Source organism: Zingiber officinale, chromosome 7A (assembly GCF_018446385.1).
Source record: "Zingiber officinale cultivar Zhangliang chromosome 7A, Zo_v1.1, whole genome shotgun sequence".
Classification (NCBI taxonomy): Eukaryota; Viridiplantae; Streptophyta; class Magnoliopsida; order Zingiberales; family Zingiberaceae; genus Zingiber; species Zingiber officinale.
This window is the reverse complement of record NC_055998.1, coordinates 119,730,573-119,750,467: the sequence shown is the minus strand read 5'-3', so window position 1 is coordinate 119,750,467 and position 19,895 is coordinate 119,730,573. Positions and strand designations below refer to the sequence as shown.

Below are 19,895 nucleotides of genomic sequence, written 5' to 3'. Positions count from 1 at the left end.
ATGAATTTATCTAAGCAAAGAAATGCTAGATTATGAAATCAAATAATCAAATGAAGAGAGCAATTTTCAGAACAAAGAGAGAATGAATAAGCAGGAAATTTTGGAATTAATACTATCTAGTCTCAAAGATAGAATTAAGGAAACATAAAGAAGCAAGACTTGCAGTACTGAATTGCATACGAAGTTAATAGAACAAGATCTTCAAAAGCTAAGTTACAGAACAAAGTGCAGATCTAAAATGCGAAAACAAAATCTAAACCATCTCCAAACCAAATCATTTCTCTAACAAGTCTCTCCTTGTCGTCACACAAGGATCCTATATGAAATCCTCACTTTAGAATTGGAGAAGGAGCACACAGCTATTAGACTCAGCTCGACCTTCAACAGTACCAAAGAAAACCCCTTCGGCATTGCTGATGTAGATCAGAACTGCCAAACTCTATCAAATCTGTAATTCGGTAATTCTGCAAACTCTACTCCGATGTGGCACTAGGAGGGTGGAAGGTCGTCGGGAGGGATCTAGTGACACCGGAAGAATGCCTTCGATATATTGTTGTTGTGAGATGGAGTCGCTGGAACACAGGAACGTCGTCGTTCAGTGACTGAAGTAGAATCATAGAATCGAATTATCGCCAAAGGAACGTCTATCAGTAAGCCCAGAAGACCGGAAGTTGGACGCTAATAACTGAGAACATTAATGCCAATGAAATCTACTGGAAAATGAATTTGGAAATGGAGAAGCGGGTTGTGATCTCAATGGGGAAATGTCGGGGATGAACAGTAGCGCAAGACACTATTCATCCACAAAATCTTGGGTTTTATATGGTGGTTTAAATCCAGCTTGAATATGAATTAGGGATTTGGAGTAGGGTTAGACTTGGGTTTCTTCACTTGAATCATATATCAATTCCATAGTCCTACAAGACCAAATTCAAATTGTAAGGAATATATCATGAATTAAGAAAGGAAATACAACTGAGCTTAAAACAATTCTCAATTTGTGAACAACCTAAAATGTGTCAATTAACAATCATAATTAGCTCAAAATCCCCCAATATAAACCAAAAGGATGTGTCAAATAAATGTGTTATCAGCCATTTCGGATTTTGAAGGAATTCTATCAAGTAGGTTATATGTTCTTCTCATTTTTTTCATTTTTTGTTTCTTTGAATTGTCCTTTCAAATACTGTAAATAAATCAAACTCAATGTATTTAATATAAGCAAAAGACAAATTAAAGATAATGCAATTAGTTCCTACAAACTTAAATATATTTGCATAAATGTCAACTTGAATAACACTCAATCTCATAATTTTCATTTCCTTCTCCCTTACTTTTTATTTTATCAGCCTCTTCTTCTTCATCAATTTCATCGCCAACTAATATAGTTTTATCTTCTTCTTTCATTTCAAAATCAATCTCCCTATACTTTATCTCCAAGTTACCCCCTTCACCCTTCTTTATTTTTCTCCTGATCCTCTTCCTACTTTGGACCAATGCTAGCCAATTAGGTATATCTTTAGGGGTCAACCTAAGGTTATAGTGACTTCTTTCACGTCCTCTCCTCTTCAGATTGGTTGAAACAAGGTCAGGATGAAGATCTTTAGCAGAATAGCTAGTTAAATAAGAATAACCTTCCCTTTCTAGAATGACAACTAATTCTCGATTAACTTTCACTAAGCTTTCATTATCATGGATAAGCTTTTGGATTAGTTTTTCCTTTTCAATACAATGAGCACATCTAATTTTTTTCTCTAAGTGTATGTGAAATTATGAAGTCGATGTCTTACCTCGTTATGGTGTAGACTTAAATTTAATAAGGAGGGGTGCCAAGTAAATTTACTTCCTCGGGAGTAGGGAGAAAATCAACAGTAATCTACAAAATCAATAACGATACATAATTAATTAAAAATCATTAACTAGATAAGATGAATTTAGCATTAGTTGAAATACACATAATGATTACCTGGCTAGGTAAGACTTTTGCTAACTTAGCCTTTATTTTATTTCTATGAGAATAAGTAGACATCCACTTACTTATTCTCAGTGTTGCAATGTTGTCTGCCACTAGAATAGGGGCATGCTTAAAAAACCAAGCCTGTGTCATAGTTCAACGATTAGATACTATTAAAATATTTATGAGATATATTAACTGACCAATAAAAACTTACAGCAAGTAAACTAGCAAATTCCTTCATATAAGATAGCGAGAGCTAGGGTACACCTAGGAGTCTTCGATGCAAAAGCATTTCCAAATATTGGGTGTTAAGGAGTCATATAATTATATATAGCCTCAACCCAATTATAATTTCCTAGATTGTCGAAATCATCGAGAATACCTATAATTCTAAAAGGTAACTTATATAGAAGCAAATAAAACGGAAGAAAAAAGATACAAAATATAAAATTTATAAAATAGCAAAACATCTGAATCTGAATCGACTCAGAGATAATATGTCCTCATTAGATTTTCCAATCTAGATCGATTTACGTCTTTACTTGGAAAAAAAATATTTCGAATAATGCACCAGAGGTAACATTGAAATCCATCTCGACATGTCTATCTCTATTTGGAATTCCAAGCAATAATGCTACATCATTTGTTGTGAAGGATACAACCACGTTGGCGAATTTAAATGTCTCTTTTTCGCAATTCCAACTCTCAAATATGTTCACCAGTAATTCCCTAAGATGTTGAATTCCCGGTATGCTTAGGAATAATGAAAAGGGGTTACTTCTTATAATATTTATATATTTTTCGTGGAGTATAACTCCTGAATGACCCTTTGTCTTTCTTTTTATGAAAGTTTTAGAATAAAAATCTATAAAATGTCTCAATTTGCTCATCCAATGTAATTTGTTCTACAAATTTAATAATTGAATTGCACTTCCTGAACTTGATATATTTATTTTACTTTCCTGTCGTATAACAAAACAATAATCAAGATTTGTAAAATTCAAAAAAATATCAATAGTAACATAAAGTTAAACTAAATTTAGTCATTAACTCTATACAACGAATGAAAACATAATTAATAATTATGAAATTAGAATGAATGTAAATATAAATATCATAAAATCTAAAAAAAATATTAAATTTGTTGATAACCTAAACTAAGGAAATGAACTAAGGGTTCTATATACAATATAAACTTAAAAATATTAAATTGTTTGAATTTGTTAATACTATGAGTTCTATGCATATAAGGTAAACAGTCTAGAGATAATATAACCTATTTAAATTAAGAAATCCTTAGCACATTTTAAATACGAAGTATAACAAATATTAAATCAAATTACACTTTTTACTAAAGTTAAATAGTATTAACAATTCATCTTGATAATATTAACTTATTTAGATAAAGTAATTGTTGGACAATTCATCTATTAACAAGTTTAAATCTAAAAAAATGTGTTTTCATAAATCAAGCTATAAAGCTATAATGAGAAATAAATGAACAATTAAAAAAAAATACTTTTACTCTTAAAGTTTTTATCTTTTAAAATAATGATGTATACTTTGACATTTTCATAAATGTACTAATACGACATGATAGGAGTATAAGGAGTTAACTTGGTGAAGAAGGTAGTGAAGCTCAGAATAATAATGAGCTAACGTGATGAAAAAGGTAATGAAGCCGAACTTTGATCTAGGTTGTGAAGTTTCCGAAAATACAATAGTTGGTGATGATATAATTTGGACTTCATAACTTCCGGAGAACATAGAAGTAAATGACGATGCCTGTGGAGGTGAAGAAGTCAGATATGAGGAGGATCAGTCAAGACTTCGCAGGTGAAATGCTGAACGATAGGAACGAGCAAGCGACTAAGTTCGAGAGGTTCAAGATTACATTTTCGAAAATAAGCAAAAGCTAGCAGGTAACGAAAGCAAGCAGGTAACGTCGAGAGGGGAGGAAGAGTTAAGGCTCGGGATTAGATTTTAGCAGAAGCTGGAGTTTGCGAAATTAAAGTGGGTCGAGATATTTTTTCATATTACTTCAGACAATCACATGAGGTGAACAGCCACATGGATAAAGAGTAAAATCGATATCCCACGATTTGATCATTTTGAAAGTTATGTATATGAAATAGATATTTTACAAACGTACGCGGTTGAATAAAAAGTAGACGAAACAGGCTGCAGAAAGCATGGTTCGGTCCATTTAAGATCAAGCAAATTGTTTAAAAAAGCAAAAATACACGAAGTTCTTTTCTCGATACAGAGACATTGAAAGAGCAACTAGTTCCCAATCCTTCATCTCGAATCGTAACGAGAAATTACATTACCGATCATTTCGAACCCTAGAAAGCAATATTCACACTATCCGAGGACGGATCTCCGGTTTTGCTGGCGCAAGCAATCCGCCACTCGCCGCCGCTTCTTCGTCGAGGAAGAGATCATCCGTTCCGCGGAGCACGGCGTGGAGGCAGACGAGGGCGGCACCGACCGCGACCGCTCCGAACACGGTCGATCCGACGCTGGAGAAGATGAGGGCGACAACCGTGACGACGCACAGAACGCCGAGGACGGTCCCTTCGTCGAGGAATCGACCGAAGAGGAGGATCGGCTGATTGCGGCCGAAGAAGAGGAAGATCCAGGCGGCGGCGAGGGAGACGAGGGCGGCAAGGGCGACGGGGTGCCAGAGGAGGGAGACGGCGAGCACGGCGAGCACCGCGAGGACGTAGTTGGAGCGGAAGTAGGCGACGTTGCGGGGTAAGCGGGCGGCGGCGAGGGTTGAGTTGGCGGGGAGAGAGAGGGCGCTCGGGTCGAGGAGCTGCGCCCAGGGGCGCTGGGAGGAGATCAGGGCTTTGCCCTGCTCCTTGATGCCGGAGACAAGGTCGGTGGCTCGGGCGGTGGTGGAGGCATAGTGCGGCGGCGCGAAATCGGACGGCGAGGCGTCGACAGCTCCTCTGCCTCCCATAGAATTCCTTTCCCCCGTCGCTTACCTTCAATGGTAGAAACTAGAAAACAAGTACGCACTCCAATGGGCTTCTGGGCAAGGTATCGGACAGCGTCAAAGTGGGGCCAACAGCCACCGAAAAAAAAAACTATGGAGAAGGAAATAATTAATTAATTAATTAAAAAGATTAATAAATTTAATTCATCGATTAATTGGAAAAAAAAATCCCCAATTATAAATTCAATATAAAAAAAACTTTATTTTCCTCACTACTTGTAAAATTTTATTTGCTCCCTCGTATGAATATCATTATCTAATTATTTCTTATATTTTTTAGGTAAAAAAGTTTTAAAATGCATATATTTTTTTTAAAATTTAGCACTTTAAATGATTATATTTTTTATTAAAATTGTCCTTCATATTATTTAGGTACAAAAAATCTAAAAATGAGTATGATTGATGTTAAATTCAGCACTTTAAATTAGAATTAAGTATATTTTCTATTTTCTATTAAAACTGAGGTATAAAAATTCTAAAAATGAGTATAGTTTCTGCTAAATTCAACATTTTAAATTAAAATTGAGTATATTTTCTATCAAATTGAGCACAACTTTATTCCTGCTTCATATAATTCTTTCTAAATTCAGTATCATTAAAGAAAATTTAATATATTTTTCATCTAATTGAATACTAATTAAAAAAAAATTAGTATATTTTTCAAGTGGAAAAAGAGTCATACTTAATTTAATAAAAAAATATACTAGATTCTATTTTAATGTGTTGAATTTAAGTAAAATTATATTTATTTTTAAATTTTTTTTTATCTAAAATTATAAAGAATAATTAGATAAATTAATATCTATTATATTAATTAGAGATCGAAAATAAAAATTTTTACCTATCGAACTACCGAACTACATGTAAAATTAAAGTTTTGATTGGATCTCATCTATTTTTTATTTTATTCCCAATAAAACACTGAAAAGGAAAAATAAAAATAAAATAAAATTTACGCAAATCAAAAAACACAAAATAACTATCTTTCTTTTTCCATCTAAATAAGTTAAATGAAAATTATAATTATAATTTATTTTTTCTTGAAAATAACAAATAAACAATTCAACATTGACAAAGTTGTGCAAGGAGTATGACTTACGGCATCCACCATCTACCCAACGGTTACCTTCCAAAGTAACGTTCACAACCATCTCACTGCCAGTTTGGGTGCACAATTCGGGTAAGAAACTCTGAAAAACTCGCCTATGGTGAAACCTACCTGCTTCCTGTCACTCTTTCCATCTTCTTGCTTGTGCAGTTGTGCTGCTTCCTCTCACTTCGAATCTCCGCTCTAGGTCGTAGCTTCCGGCAAGGTATGAGATGATCCTCCTCCTTCCACTTGTCTGTTGCAATTCTTTGGATTTTCTGTTCATAAAGCATATCGATGCTTTCTTCAGAATCTTTTCTGAAGCTTAATTTCCAAAGACTTTTTGCTTTCCTTACCTTCCGGGTTTCTCTAGGTCGTAGCTTCCAGCGAGATATGAGATGATCCTCCTCCTTCCACTTGTCTGTTGCAATTCTTCGGATTTTCCGTTCATAAATCATATCGATGCTTTCTTCAGAATCTTTTTTGAAGCTTAATTTCCAAAAGACTTTTTGCTTTCCTTACCTTCCGGGTTCTGTAGTACTACCACAGTTGAGAAGCACAGTTTCCTTTATTTTTGCAATACAGTATCAATCCATAAGTAGTACAATAGTTTTTTCTTGCGAAACGTAATAGCTAGAAGTTCCAAATGTGCTGCTTATTCTTGCTTTGATAATTTCTATGTCCTTGGTTCGTAGTTCTTAATATCATATCATCATCAGGTAATATTACTATTTACTTTCTCCTCTTGGAAATATCTTTATGTTTCTCAGTAATATATTTTATCTTTGTTGTTGTTAATGCAACAATTTTACTGTTTTCTTGTTTATCCAGGCGATTTCTTTGAAAATGGGACAGAAATATCATTTATGTTGCATTTTTTTCTGGATTGCTTGCTTGTTACTCTGTGCCTCATCAGATGGCTTAATGAGAATCAATCTGAATAAGAAGTCCTTGGACCTTGATACTCTGAATGCAGCTAGATTAGTGAGAAAGCAGAACATGTATAGCCAATATAATGCTATCCATCATAATCTTGGAGATTCAGATATTGACATAATATCCCTCAAGAACTACATGGATGCTCAATACTTTGGCATCATTGGTATTGGCTCGCCTCCACAAAACTTTACAGTCATCTTTGACACTGGAAGTTCAAACTTGTGGGTCCCATCATCCAAGTGCTATTTCTCAGTAAGTTCTGTATGCAAGCCTCAACAAATCATGAATGCCTTCTTGTTGTTTTTGAAGGAAACCAAAGGCCACACTCCCGCCAATGAATGTTTTGGCTGCTTGCTTTTTTTGTAATCTATTTTTTTTATAAATCAAATGTGGACTAAGTCTATGAAAGCTAATGTCTTTGCAGCTTTCATGTTATTTTCACCATAAGTACAAGGCAGGCAAATCAAGCACTTACACAAAGGATGGTACACTTCTAGTCCGTGCACATTTTGAGCTTGTGCTGCATTATTTATCATTAGCTTTCTTACACAACTGGCCTACAATTTCTCTTTCAGCCTTTTGTTTCTATGGCTTGTTGCTTATTTGATGATCAGTATTGTTACTAATATTCAAAATCCAAGCTCTATCTGGCCAATGTATAACCAACATGTCATATATCTGTCATATGTTCAGTTTATGTTATAATTTTTTTTAGATAAGGGCAATTTCTTTGTTTTCCTTCTATTTGTATGAAAAAAAATCTAAGTTGTATCACTTTTCCTACCAGGGAAATCATGTAAAATAACTTATGGTTCTGGGATGATTTCTGGCTTCTTTAGCAAGGACAATGTACTAGTTGGTGAACTAGTTGCCAAAGACCAAGTAGGTCCTTTCCTCTCTATATATCTTCATCAACTGAAGTCATTTATCCTTTGCATCTTAAATTTCCAACCTAAATATCTATTTATCTTCAGATTTTCATTGAGACAACTAGAGAAGTTGGTCCAACATTCTTGCTGGCTAAGTTTGATGGAATTGTCGGCCTTGGTTTTCAAGAAATATCAGTTGAAAATGCACCACCCCTATGGTATGGTTTTCTTTATGTCACTTTCAGGTACAAGGATATTGCAAATGTGTTCCTAACATTAAGCATAACTGGCATTATTGTCTGCACATTGCAGGTCTACCATGCTCAAGCAGGGTCTTATTGAGAAGGAGATCTTTTCTTTCTGGCTCAATAGGAATCCTGATGATGCAAATGGCGGGGAACTTGTGTTTGGAGGTGTTGATCCAAATCATTACAAGGGCAATCATACTTATGTTCCTGTTACACGAAAAGGATATTGGCAGGTAGAAGAAATATGTAACTGAAGGGAAAAAGTTATAGTAAACTCCTGGTCCTCTAAATTCTTTTTGACTCATTTGGCTTGTTTGTATCAGTTTGAGATGGGTGATTTTCTGATTTCTGGAGAATCTACTGGTATGATGCACTTCCTTCAAATAAATACTATATGCTGAAATTTCTTGCTTCTTGATGTTTTTGGGGGAAAAAAATCTAGGCTACTGTTCTGGAGGTTGTGCTGCTATCGTGGATTCTGGAACTTCATTGCTCGCTGGTCCCACTGTATGTTTTCAAGCTTTAAATATTGGAAGTTGCTTTAGATGCTCTAACATTTTTTAGGATACATGTTTGTTGCTTGCAAAATAAATTTTTCATGCTTGTTCGATGGTAATAACAAGTCGACGATTGTTTTCTTGCGTGGACAAAGTTTTCATATTTCTGGTTTGTCTTTCAGTTTTGTGAAAATGCTTGCACTATTTTTATCTTTATTGGATCTCATTGTGGCAATTCCTTTCTGTGATAAGCTTTACTTGTTCAACAGATATAATCATGTGAACCAGGAGGGTATACCTTATCCTCTTTTTGTATGAACCATCTTCTACTTCCTCGATTGTGTTGTATGCCTTTACCTTGAATTACATGCCCTTCCTGACAAACTTGCACCTAACTGTGGTTGTTGGACACGCCTCCTGTATGTCCCATTCAACTAGGGCTGTAAACAAGCCATTGTATTCAAATTTGTACATTAGATAACCAAATGACCTCAAGCTGAGTCGATATTAAGTTGATTCACTTTTTTGTATTCAAGCTTGTTTCTAAAAAATTTATGGAACTTGAATTGAGTCTGGCTTTGACTGAGCCCAACTATAGATACGATCATTCACTTATGAAATGAATGCAATTTATTTTCCATTTCTCTGATTTAGTTGCTGGCATATGAAAGCCAATATCATGCAGCATACTTTTGTCAAATGTCTAGATGAAGTTCCTAGAGCATAGAAGTTAGAGTATGAACCATTCATCATTTTTTTGGCTACCGAGTTAAAATGATTAATGTTTAACATTGTCTCTCTTTTTTTTCCTTTAGACCATAATAGCTCAGGTCAATCATGCCATAGGTGCAGAAGGAATTGTTAGCACAGAATGTAAAGAAATTGTTAAAGAATATGGAGAATTGATACTCGAGTTGTTGATAGCACAGGTTTTTTCTTTATTCTTTGCCACTTCCATTGTCACCCAGGTGAAGCTTTATGAACATGAGTATGTTTGTTTGCAGACACGACCAGAAAAAATTTGCAAACAAATAGGCCTGTGTATTTTCGATGGGGCTCAATATGTTAGGTTTGCTAAACGCAATGTGTTCCAAACTTATCAAATTTTGCTTAAGTAGTTTGATTATTTTCTGTCTGTTAGTTTATATTTAATGAATTTTGCAGCACTGATATCCAATCTGTGGTTGAAAAAGAAAAGAGAAAAGCATCTGCTAACGGTGATGTTCTATGTACTGCCTGTGAGATGGCTGTGGTATGGATTGAAAACCAGTTACGAAAGAATCAATCTAAAGAACACATACTAGCCTATGTAAACCAGGTTTGTTTACTAGACTATTAGAATAGTCTCTTCATTTTGGATGTTTTCAAATTTTCACACAAGTTTTTAACGGTTTCTCCAGCTCTGTGAACGGCTGCCAAACCCTTTAGGAGAATCAACTGTTGGTTGTGATCAGATTGCAAGCATGCCAAATATCGCATTTACAATTGGAAGTAGAAAGTTTAGTCTAACTCCTGAGCAGGTATGGTACTTATGTATCTCATCTATTAAGTCTCAGTTTAGCTACTTCATAAGTTTCTTTTGTAGATCTAGAGTGGTTCGTCTGCCTTTTAATTCCACCCTGACGATTTCGTCTCATTCACTTAGGAAAAAAAAACTACCCTAGAGATTACTTGTATTTTATTTCCTTTTTTGGTTACATTGTTTGGAACACAGCTAATTTCTGCTCTCTCATTTTTCATTTGCAGTATGTTCTAAAAGTTGAACAAGCAGGCACAGCTGTATGTTTAAGTGGCTTTATGGCATTTGATGTGCCTTCTTCCCAGGGTCCTCTCTGGTATTTTTCTTCTCTCTTTTTTTTCTTTTAATTCCAACAAAATTAACTACAGATGAAATCTCAAATTCCAATTTGGAGATCAATCATCAACATTATGACAAGTTCTTTTGTGCAGGATTCTTGGAGATGTTTTCATGGGCGCTTATCACACTATATTTGATTTTGGTGACGACAGAATAGGATTTGCTGAGAGTGCTTAAGAGGTTAAATACTTTGATGTGCCTCTCTCTATATTATTTGTACCATAACAGTGCCAATAACTATGGGCCAAGATTGCATCTCAACAACTAGCCTTATGTATATAAATACGTATGCAAGAAAATGAGACAGGCAAATGTTGGTTACGTTGCTACGTACGAGATATTGTACAAACATGTTTTCTGTATATCTAGAAGTTTGTAGCAATTAACTTGTACGTATTCATACTTTACATGTCTGGTTGAATTATCCTTTCTTTTCATCTCATGTTTAGAAAAATTGTGACCAGATTTTGAGGTGAATTCTGATCGATGCATGGTACATGCAAACTGCTTTTTCTCAGTCTGTACATGATCTTGTTGGAGCAGGTTTTGCAGCGAGTGAGGTTTGAATAATGTCATGGTTTGAAACAACACAGCCACAAGCAGTTAATCATTTCTGAAGTATAATGATTTCTACCTACTTGAAAATCCACGTGACTAGTTTTTATTATTATATATCCAAATTCTAGATTATTTTTAATACATTAAATAAAGCTTTCATCCTGTGATTATCAAGACCATAACAAAATCTTTGATTTGCAAACATTTGAACCAAAACTAGGACTGGTAGAATCTGATTCTAATGTATAGAATGGACACAGGAAATTGCTCGGACAAAAAAAAGGGTGAAGTATAATCTGAATCTAATATAAACAATGGAGAACACACAGAATTCGATTTACAAAATATTAAGGAAAATGTAACTTGCTCCTTTTACAGTATTAATTAAATTATAAAAAAAATATGGCTGTTATATCATTGGAAGTACTTTTTTTTTTCATCACTGAGAATACATATTACAAATATAACTCAATAGAAGAATATAAGAACTACCATAAGATTATAACAGATTATAAGAGAATCATTGTGCTGCAGTTAGTTGCCTCATTGGAGCTAGTAGCCTTGCAAGTGGAAGAGGAACATGTGCTATCACCAAGGTCCCATTCTCCTTGTATTCCTTCATCATAAAGAATGGATTATGCGTAACTCTTGGGTGTTAAAATACATGAAAACTCACTTGATAAGTATTATTTGGAGTGAATTCATGAATCTAGAATAATTTACAGGCAAACCAACTATGGGTGGTGCCAAATATTTCTTCACGTGGATATCAGTTCAACGTCATTCATAAAAGAAAGCATGTTGGATACTTACAGTTCTCTCAACCAGTCCAACCTGATGTATCGAGTTAAGGAGCTCGCCTTTTTCGTAAGGAATTAAAGCTTCCACAGGAACCAATGAGTCCTATCAAGATAAATTATAGAGTTCAAGGGAAAAGCAATTTGACCACACAATTCTCATAAAAGATTATATGGAAGCAGAATGATACCTTCAGTTTTGCTTGAACCGCACTGCAGAATTGCTCCAATCCATCACCATTAATTGCTGATATGCATACAGCACCTATTTTTTCTGCTTCTGATTTTAATGTGTCAGGACCACTGGTCTTGTCGATCTGTAATAAACATAAAACATCTCAGTGTGACCTAGTTACAAAGTACTCCTTCAGTTGCAAAGCATTTCGCTAAACATCATCTATACTTCTCTGTCAAAAGTAGATATTATAAAAGGGGAATCATGTCCAACTGGAAAAGCAAGAACCAATACAGTGGCTGAGAACAAAAAAAAATTGTCGCAATAAATGAGATATATTGCCATACCTTATTCCACACAATTAGCTTTGGTATTAGGGCCACATCCAGTTCTTGAAGTACTTTATTAACGGCATCAATCTGCTGATTAGCTAGGGGATGGCTGTAATTAATAACAGCATGATATTATCCACGACAAACTATTAATAGAGTTCTCAAATGAAAAGACAGAAACTACAATATAAGCATACCTGATGTCCACAACATGAACTATAAGGGATGACTCGGATATTTCCTCTAGTGTTGCTCTAAATGCAGCTACCTGTGAGATAAAAAGAACTTTGGATTAAGGTTATTGATATATTAAGTCGGAGGATCAAGATCAACATGGAGAAGGCATGTAAGTCCCAACTTTTCAGGGGTCAATTATATGGATCTTACCCCACCCCATTGAACTGTATGCAAAGTTATATCACTACTAATATATGCGATAAAATGATACCTTAATTGGATAAAATAATAATAAATCAAATGATTGTGCAATGTGAATGGAGGCATATGATTGGTGGTTGTGCTCTGGATCAACTCCCTGAAGGTTTAGGTATTTTGTTAGATAGCCTTCTGCTCAAAGTGCTCATAGCTTATCTGGCAATTTCATGAATTAAACATCAGTAACTGATCTTTTTAACCCTTCATTGTGCCATATCCCTCCTCATCAATTCAACATCGTTCAACCCCTCACTGGCAGTTCAAACTATGCCAATTTTAAGTTCCTAAGCCCTTCCATTTCCTAGCATGATGATAGTGAGCCACTGCCTTTCTATCTGGTGCAGAGTTTAACACCGATTTTGGATCCAGCAAAACATTTTTCACAGTATAGGACAAAGCAGTTGATGCCCTGGATTACTACATCAATATTACTTATGTGATCCACACAACACTCCACCATTCCTCAAAGATCTTTATTACAATCAAATTTCTTCAAACATACCATGCTTTATCATATCTCTAGTATCAGCATTAACTAAGAATCATGTATCTCTTGGAACCAAATATTTCAGAATCCATATTTAGAGAGTTCTAATGTTTGTTTTGATCCCAAGAGATGATGCTTCAGTGTGATATTGTATGTTTGCAACTGTCATTGCATAACTCAAAATTTTAAAGACAATCATTTTTCAACGAGAGATTCACAAAGAACTTACCAACATCGTAGGCAGCTTCTGAATGAAACCTACTGTATCAGTCAAAAGGAACTCTTTTCCATTTCTCATCTGTTGAACATTTCAAACATGTATATTATTTTGGAATTGTCCCTGAACTAAACAAAATGTTAGACAGTCAATCTTCCAGCTTCTATGAGAAGAAAGTTGCAAACAATGGTATAAATCAATAAATATTACAAAGAAATGACATGACTTAAATTACCAAATAAGAAATTTAATCAACAACGAAAAAAATCTGTATAGTAGGTGCGAATTAAGCCTTTACATTTTTTATTTTTCCAGCTTAATTAGGGGTTATTAGAAGGTGAGGGCATAATGCGTGTAAACCACACTTGTGGAGAAGCTGATAATAAGATTGTGTTACGGCATCCTTACTGGTGTTTGTTTGCAGATTATTGAGTGGATGCATGAGGTTTAAACTTTTTGGGTGCATTGTTTGGATTGGAGAAGAGGGATTTGGGTGATGGTTGGTATGGGAGTTGAGAGGAAAAATGGATGGTGATTCAATCTTGCAGGCGAGGCTGTCAGAGTTGTCTATCCATTGATTCTATCCTGGAAGTAGAGTGGTTGAGGATAGCTTATATGTGGATAAAGTTAATTTAGTGTACCAATTCTTATAGAGAACTTTGATAATCTTTGTCTCTCCCTACTTGCCTTGCTCATGATATCTTGTTAACTTCTGGTGGTGCCCTCAGGGTGTAGCACAAGCGGTGGACGCATGGCATCTCTAGCATAATGATCAAGGGTCGATTCTCAAGAACTGACGACTTGAGATTTATCCCACCATACGCCTAACGCCTGTGCACCTGCATTTACCTCCCTCCATATCCGTGGGGCTGACACTAAGGGGGTCGTTAAAGTAACAGATTTACCTTTTTGTTAACTTCGGGTGGTTTTCCTTTGTTCATAAATTATATTAGCTATTATACAAGAGGATTATTTGTGCAGAATATATTTAGTTTACTTGGTTGTCTTACATGGTGATACTATTTCAAGGTAATTTTAATATGCAAAGTTGTAGGATAATATAAATTATTCTTGATGTATAACAAGGTAATTTTTATTGCTAAAAACGCTGGCACTTCTTTAAAATGGTGGTTGGCCAGATTCATTATCCTAGATAAGGGCATGGTGGACATAAAGCATAACATAGCTTATTATTGGATGAGAAAACTGGTGGATTGTTGAGTCACTTGTTGACGAAGAGTCATAAGGGTGTATCTGAATGGTATAGACTATAGAGATCACGCAGTGTCCTTGTTTAGTCATATTTTTTTCCTTGTATTTTATTCTTTACTTAAGATGCTTTAAGCAGTAAAATCAAGTGACAAATTCTAAGCAAATTGGAGCATCATCAGACACTAAATGCCTAGTTTAAGGTAACTATTAAAGGCAGTACCTGCACCCTTCTGGTAGTTGGATCCAGTGTCGCAAAGAGCTGATCTTCAGCAAGGACATCAGCACCAGTCAGGCGATTCAAGAGCGTACTTTTGCCAGCATTTGTATAGCCAACCTAGATACTAAAAATCTCAGTCTTTTATCACCTAATAGTTAAGATAAACAAATTATTCATCTGTCATTACCAGGGACACAACAGGAACAGGTACTGATAGACGCCGATTACGATATTGCTTTCGATGTTGCCGTACAGATTCTAATTCTTTTCTCAATGCACTAATCTGCATCATGGATGTTATGCAAATGAAATCAAGATTACAATTCTCAGTTTACAACCATGTAAGGCGCAACAAATTTTGATGCAGCCAATTAAAAAAGTTAAGAGCAAGAAAATTACAGGTTAGAATCCAAAAATTTTAAAAGGGTATTCATCAAACTAGTTTCTGAAGTCGCACTAGTAGACGTGAAAGAAGAAAGTAAGTAAACTTGTCTGTTCAGAGTCAGAAGAGAAAACATTGGATTATCATACTAGCTTTTGAGCCTACAATTGAAGTAACTAGCTAGCAATTCAAGAAGAAAAGTTGAAAAATATTGTTGCTGTGGCCTTTGTACAGAAAGGACGGACAGATTGATTACTGAAGATTCTTGATTGAGCAATTGCACTAAATATTCTAGTATCTTTATGCTTCCAATTTAAGTAGGTAGTTTGAATCACATGCTTAATACTCTGCGGCAAAGTAAAATGGAAGCAGCAACTTATTTTAAACTGACTTGTGTGCGTAAGATACGCTTGTCCACTTCAATTTGTTTCTCTCCCATTCCCTTAACCTTGCCTCCAGCCTGACGTTCAAGGTGAGACCACATTTTTGTTAACCTGGGAAGTTGGTATTCCATCTGTGCTAAAGAAACCTAGAAATACAAAAATAAATCCTATTAATACAAAAACCAAAAAGGTCAATTGTATACATTTTGCTACTAAAATGTTGAGCTTTGGAGGTATAAGAGTTAGCAATGTCAACCATTATGGTATAAAAGAAATTTGAAAAAGAAAATTCTAGAAATTTGAGAAGTTTTTAGATAATGAATATTAACAAAAACTACGATATAGAAAATTATGAAGGGCATAAACTAGAAGAGTCATATTGTAACAAGAAAGCAGTGAAAGAATATTTTTGTTTATATATATTTTTTTCCTTTTATAGTTGATTGCAATGTCAGTAGATAAAGGGGAACCTTAGCGCAACGGTAAAGTTGTTGTCATGTGACCAAAAGGTCACGGGTTCGAATCTTGGAAACAGCCTCTTGCAAAAAAAAAAGCAAGGTAAGACTGCGTACAATAGATCCTTCCCCGGGATCCTGCATGGCGGGAGCTTCGTGCACCGGGCTATCTTTTTTTTTTTATTTTTGCAATGTCAATAGATATCAAAATCCATTGCATGGTTTTTAGAATCTTTCTGACTTGAAACGGAAGTTAACGGTTGTTTGATTGAATATATTGCTGCTTACATTAATTAAGATTCATTGGACAACATATCTCATGGTCAACCTACATAGGACTGACATGTTTTTCTAGAACACTATGAGATGAACAACACGGGATCTAATGTGCAAGAAACAAGTGCTTAAAAAATGACTAAATAAAGCTATTATTTCAACCTCCATGTAACCCAAATAAGTATAGGTAAGAGCCTGAGTACATGCCTGCAAAGCTGCTTCATGAGTAGCAGCCCTTTGATTAAAGATATCAAGAATCAGAGCAGTTCGATCACATACACGAACATCTCCACCAAGCGCTTTCTCCAAGTTGCGGAGTTGTCTAGAAGCATAATGTCCACGATACCAAGACTAAAGTTTAGTAACATCTACAAATTCTTGATGAATCATTTGTGCTAGAATGAAAAGTAAAAAAATAACAGGAACACTGGAATGCTTATTTTGACCAATGTATTAGAGCAATATCCCAACCCAAATCTATTGATGGTAAGAATTAGCTTCTAAGAGAAAATTAACCGCAGAAAAGTTGGCAAAAATCAGAAAAGCAGCCCTTATTTTCAAAATCATTAAATGAATGCCTCTGTTTTATTATCATTGGGGCACCACATCACTTGTGATAGACCTATTATACCCCTTTTTATTCTGAGTTACTGAAAAGTGAACAATTTCAATGATAATATTCACCAAAAATCATTTTAATTTCTCCTCTATTTCTAATTCTTCTACATGAGAATATTTGTACATTAATTGAACAAGGATATATCACAATTTACATATGAAATTTGAAAACTAACAAAATTAAGCAATTTCAATGAAAATGTTTAATTTTGCTAATTTAAGGCAAAAATATTCCTGACTCCTGTGAATTGCCAACAATTTGGAAAGTGAACATTCACACATATTTTGATTTGAATTATGATAACTTTTGCCTCAAACTGGCAAAGTTAAATAGCTTCAACGAAATTGTTCGACTTTCAATAAATGGATAAAAGAAGGATATAATGGAGCTATTGGTGATGGAGTGTCTCTTTCATAATAATCAAAGGAGGGCTCTTTTGATGAGTTGAAAATAAAGGACACCCTTCTATTCTTCAGTCCTCATCATAACATTTTTGCCTTTTGCAACTATTTTACGATTCCAATTTTTCAAACAGTAATTCAGTATGCAAACTGACATAGAGAATGCGTTGCTAGCTAGAAAAGTAATAAAATCAAATGAAACTTACCCTGCTGACAACTCATCATCAAATATTACAGTTTCAACATCCAGTGCATGAATTGCACTCTTGATTTCAGCAACCTTTCCAGAGCCAATATAAGTCCTCGGATTGGGATTGGCAAGCCTAAAGAAATACAGTCAGCATACCCAACTAAAATCAAAGTTATCTTCAAATTACTCTAAAAAAACTACTGAAAATTTGGCACTCACATACCACATATCCTAAGAGCAGAAACCATGAAAAGTCAGCATACCAAGAGTACACACCACATTAGTATAATATCAACAACAACAACCATCACCAAGCCTTATCCCCACTATGTGGGGACATTAGTATAATATCAGAAGAATGAAAAATAAAATATTATGTTGAGGATAGAAAAGGAGACAAACGTAACAGCTCTATTGAGATTTCAACAGAAAAAGAAATTCATTTAGCCTATCCACTAAATCATGTTCTGTAGGGAAAAAAGGGAACTAACTTTTGATAGGTAGAGTCAACAACCCACAGTCCAGCAGTATCAGCTAATTGTGCAAGCTCTTTAAGTGACTCCTCGATACTGAAAATGTTTGCTTCAGAACCTTTACATTCAACACCAACAAGGTAGGCTTTCTCTTGAAATACCTACAATCTTAAGATGATAATTTGTCAGATTTTTTAATTATAAAAAAGAATTAATATCAGTTTGTAATAGGTAAGAGATTTTTTCATGGAAAGTCCAAAAAAAATTGATAAAAGGAAAAGAGCACAAGGCAAAAAAAAAAAAAAAAATGAAATGGAATGTCTCAAAACTTTGTCATGACTCATCTGCAACAAATCAGGATCAGAATCCATGCAAGAATTAGAAATTGTTATGCATATTATAGAGGAACATCTATGCTCATTTGCACTACAAGTAATTAGCTTAGTATAATAGTCATATATAATTCTGTGAACATTTCAAGAGGCATAAACATCTATGTGTCAGTCAACTAGTCAAAGCAGAAGTAGAGAACTAAGATAATACAGTTAAGATTACTATAACGACATATACATAAATCGTGTATGTGGAACACCGCTGATGAGACATTTATTTCTTACAATAACTTTCATGGTCTTCATATTTCAGTTCTCGTGCCCAATGTTAACGAGAACCTACATATAAGTTTCCTAATAAGTATAAGGAAATCAGGTTGTATCCTTGGGATTGCTCGTACCGGGACTTGAATTTTTCTCAACTCTGCTTAAGTTACATTAATCTAAAATTCTATGTTCTCTGTCCTCCCAATTCTTTGATTCACGATTCCCAACCTCGAACCGATTCCAATAACCCAGTTTCATACAACAACCAAGAAGGAAAGAAAGGGATTGAGTACCCACCTCCCTTCCGTTGCGCATAGTGTACCTATCGTACTCTTGTTCATCCTCGTCGGCCTTTCTCCTGCTCCGCACGGCATCCCTAATAACCAAATCCAAACTGCCCTCGCTCGCCTCCCCCGCAACGCCGTTGGCGACGAGCCCATCGGTAGCATCTTCTCGAAATCCCCCCTCTGGAGATGGATCTCCCTCAGAAACGTTAGCGTCCACTTCGTTGGCTTCCTTGAGGACTCCGATCGGGCGGGTCCGGCATCTCCAGAGCGTCGACGAGAGGCGAACGAAAGGCACACGGCGCCGAAAGGGATAGTGGCTCTGGTGGTGAAGCGATCGTCGTGGGGATGAGGCGATCGAAGGGGAGGCGGAGGCGGTAGCGGCGCGGTGAGGGACGATACAGGAGCAGCAGGAGCTCATGCCAGGCAGGCCGCGACTCCGCTGGTGCGAGCAGCAGTGTGAAGGATAATGCAAAAAACCAAAGATATTAAAATATCTGAGGGCAATTTCGTCCATTCGCCATGAAACTATCTGTAGACAGTTCGGCTTTTTTTTGGGGGAAAATACATTATTATGTCCCTATTATTTTTGAGTTTTCTCACTTATATCCCTAAAATGTTTTCGTTCCCATTTATATCCCTCATAAATTGTTTTCGTTCCCATTTATGTCCCTGTCGTTAACTGGTCCGTGAATATGAGACAGAATCGGCACGTGATCTGCACGTGCTAGAAACGCGCCCATGTTGTTTTGGTTTGCCAACTGCGAAAGTTTTTCTGGAAAGGCTTCAACTGTGAATCATCGCACCAAGCGAAGGTTTTGTCTCCAAAATAAGCAACAAGATAGTGATCCTTTTTCCGATTGTTCGATGCATCTCGGAGGATCAAAAGGATCGAATATTTGAGCCGGCCACCATGGGTGGCTCCTCACCTTACCCCAAACCAAATC

General features: G+C 35.6%; 3 protein-coding genes across 4 annotated transcripts; 1 reads left to right on the top strand and 2 right to left on the bottom strand.

Annotated features, from left to right (window-relative positions):
• Positions 1-4,139: 4,139 nt before the first annotated feature.
• On the bottom strand, positions 4,140-4,992 carry LOC122000427 (PRA1 family protein E-like). The gene has a single exon (XM_042554831.1). It carries the CDS (start codon positions 4,920-4,922, stop codon positions 4,317-4,319), a length of 606 nt encoding a protein of 201 aa, XP_042410765.1. The 5' UTR covers positions 4,923-4,992; the 3' UTR covers positions 4,140-4,316.
• Positions 4,993-6,083: 1,091 nt separating this feature from the next.
• On the top strand, positions 6,084-10,893 carry LOC122002236 (aspartic proteinase-like). 2 transcript variants are annotated; one of them, XM_042557339.1, is made up of 15 exons: positions 6,084-6,138; positions 6,217-6,271; positions 6,877-7,236; positions 7,409-7,469; positions 7,772-7,866; positions 7,959-8,071; positions 8,166-8,334; positions 8,425-8,464; positions 8,544-8,608; positions 9,414-9,527; positions 9,603-9,667; positions 9,763-9,916; positions 9,999-10,118; positions 10,345-10,433; positions 10,549-10,893. In XM_042557339.1, exons 3-15 carry the CDS (start codon positions 6,892-6,894, stop codon positions 10,631-10,633), a joined length of 1,515 nt encoding a protein of 504 aa, XP_042413273.1. In that variant the 5' UTR covers positions 6,084-6,138; positions 6,217-6,271; positions 6,877-6,891; the 3' UTR covers positions 10,634-10,893. The 2 variants fall into 2 exon arrangements, with proteins under 2 accessions (XP_042413273.1, XP_042413274.1); XM_042557340.1 differs by having other exon boundaries at positions 6,133-6,271.
• A 400-nt stretch (positions 10,894-11,293) lies between these two features.
• LOC122002235 (GTPase HflX-like) lies at positions 11,294-19,413 on the bottom strand. The gene is made up of 13 exons (XM_042557338.1): positions 18,962-19,413; positions 18,084-18,226; positions 17,609-17,725; positions 16,590-16,704; positions 15,660-15,797; positions 15,074-15,169; positions 14,890-15,003; positions 13,470-13,538; positions 12,516-12,586; positions 12,334-12,427; positions 12,003-12,128; positions 11,828-11,917; positions 11,294-11,630 (listed from the first exon to the last, which is right to left on the bottom strand). The coding sequence occupies exons 1-13, from the start codon at positions 19,367-19,369 to the stop codon at positions 11,535-11,537; spliced, it is 1,677 nt and encodes a 558-aa protein (XP_042413272.1). The 5' UTR covers positions 19,370-19,413; the 3' UTR covers positions 11,294-11,534.
• Between the last annotated feature and the right edge of the window lie 482 nt (positions 19,414-19,895).

Bases quoted from the DNA above. Each gene is read 5' to 3' on its own strand.
- LOC122000427 (XM_042554831.1), bottom strand. From the start codon at position 4,922: ATGGGAGGCAGAGGAGCTGTCGACGCCTCGCCGTCCGATTTCGCGCCG.
- LOC122002236 (XM_042557339.1), top strand. From the start codon at position 6,892: ATGGGACAGAAATATCATTTATGTTGCATTTTTTTCTGGATTGCTTGC. The intron at 7,237-7,408 runs GTAAGTTCTGTA...ATGTCTTTGCAG, and splicing joins CATCCAAGTGCTATTTCTCA to CTTTCATGTTATTTTCACCA. The intron at 8,072-8,165 runs GTATGGTTTTCT...TGCACATTGCAG, and splicing joins GAAAATGCACCACCCCTATG to GTCTACCATGCTCAAGCAGG.
- LOC122002235 (XM_042557338.1), bottom strand. From the start codon at position 19,369: ATGAGCTCCTGCTGCTCCTGTATCGTCCCTCACCGCGCCGCTACCGCC. The intron at 13,539-14,889 runs GTACTGCCTTTA...AATGTTCAACAG, and splicing joins CAACTACCAGAAGGGTGCAG to ATGAGAAATGGAAAAGAGTT. The intron at 12,428-12,515 runs GTATGCTTATAT...TATTAATTACAG, and splicing joins GTTCATGTTGTGGACATCAG to CCATCCCCTAGCTAATCAGC.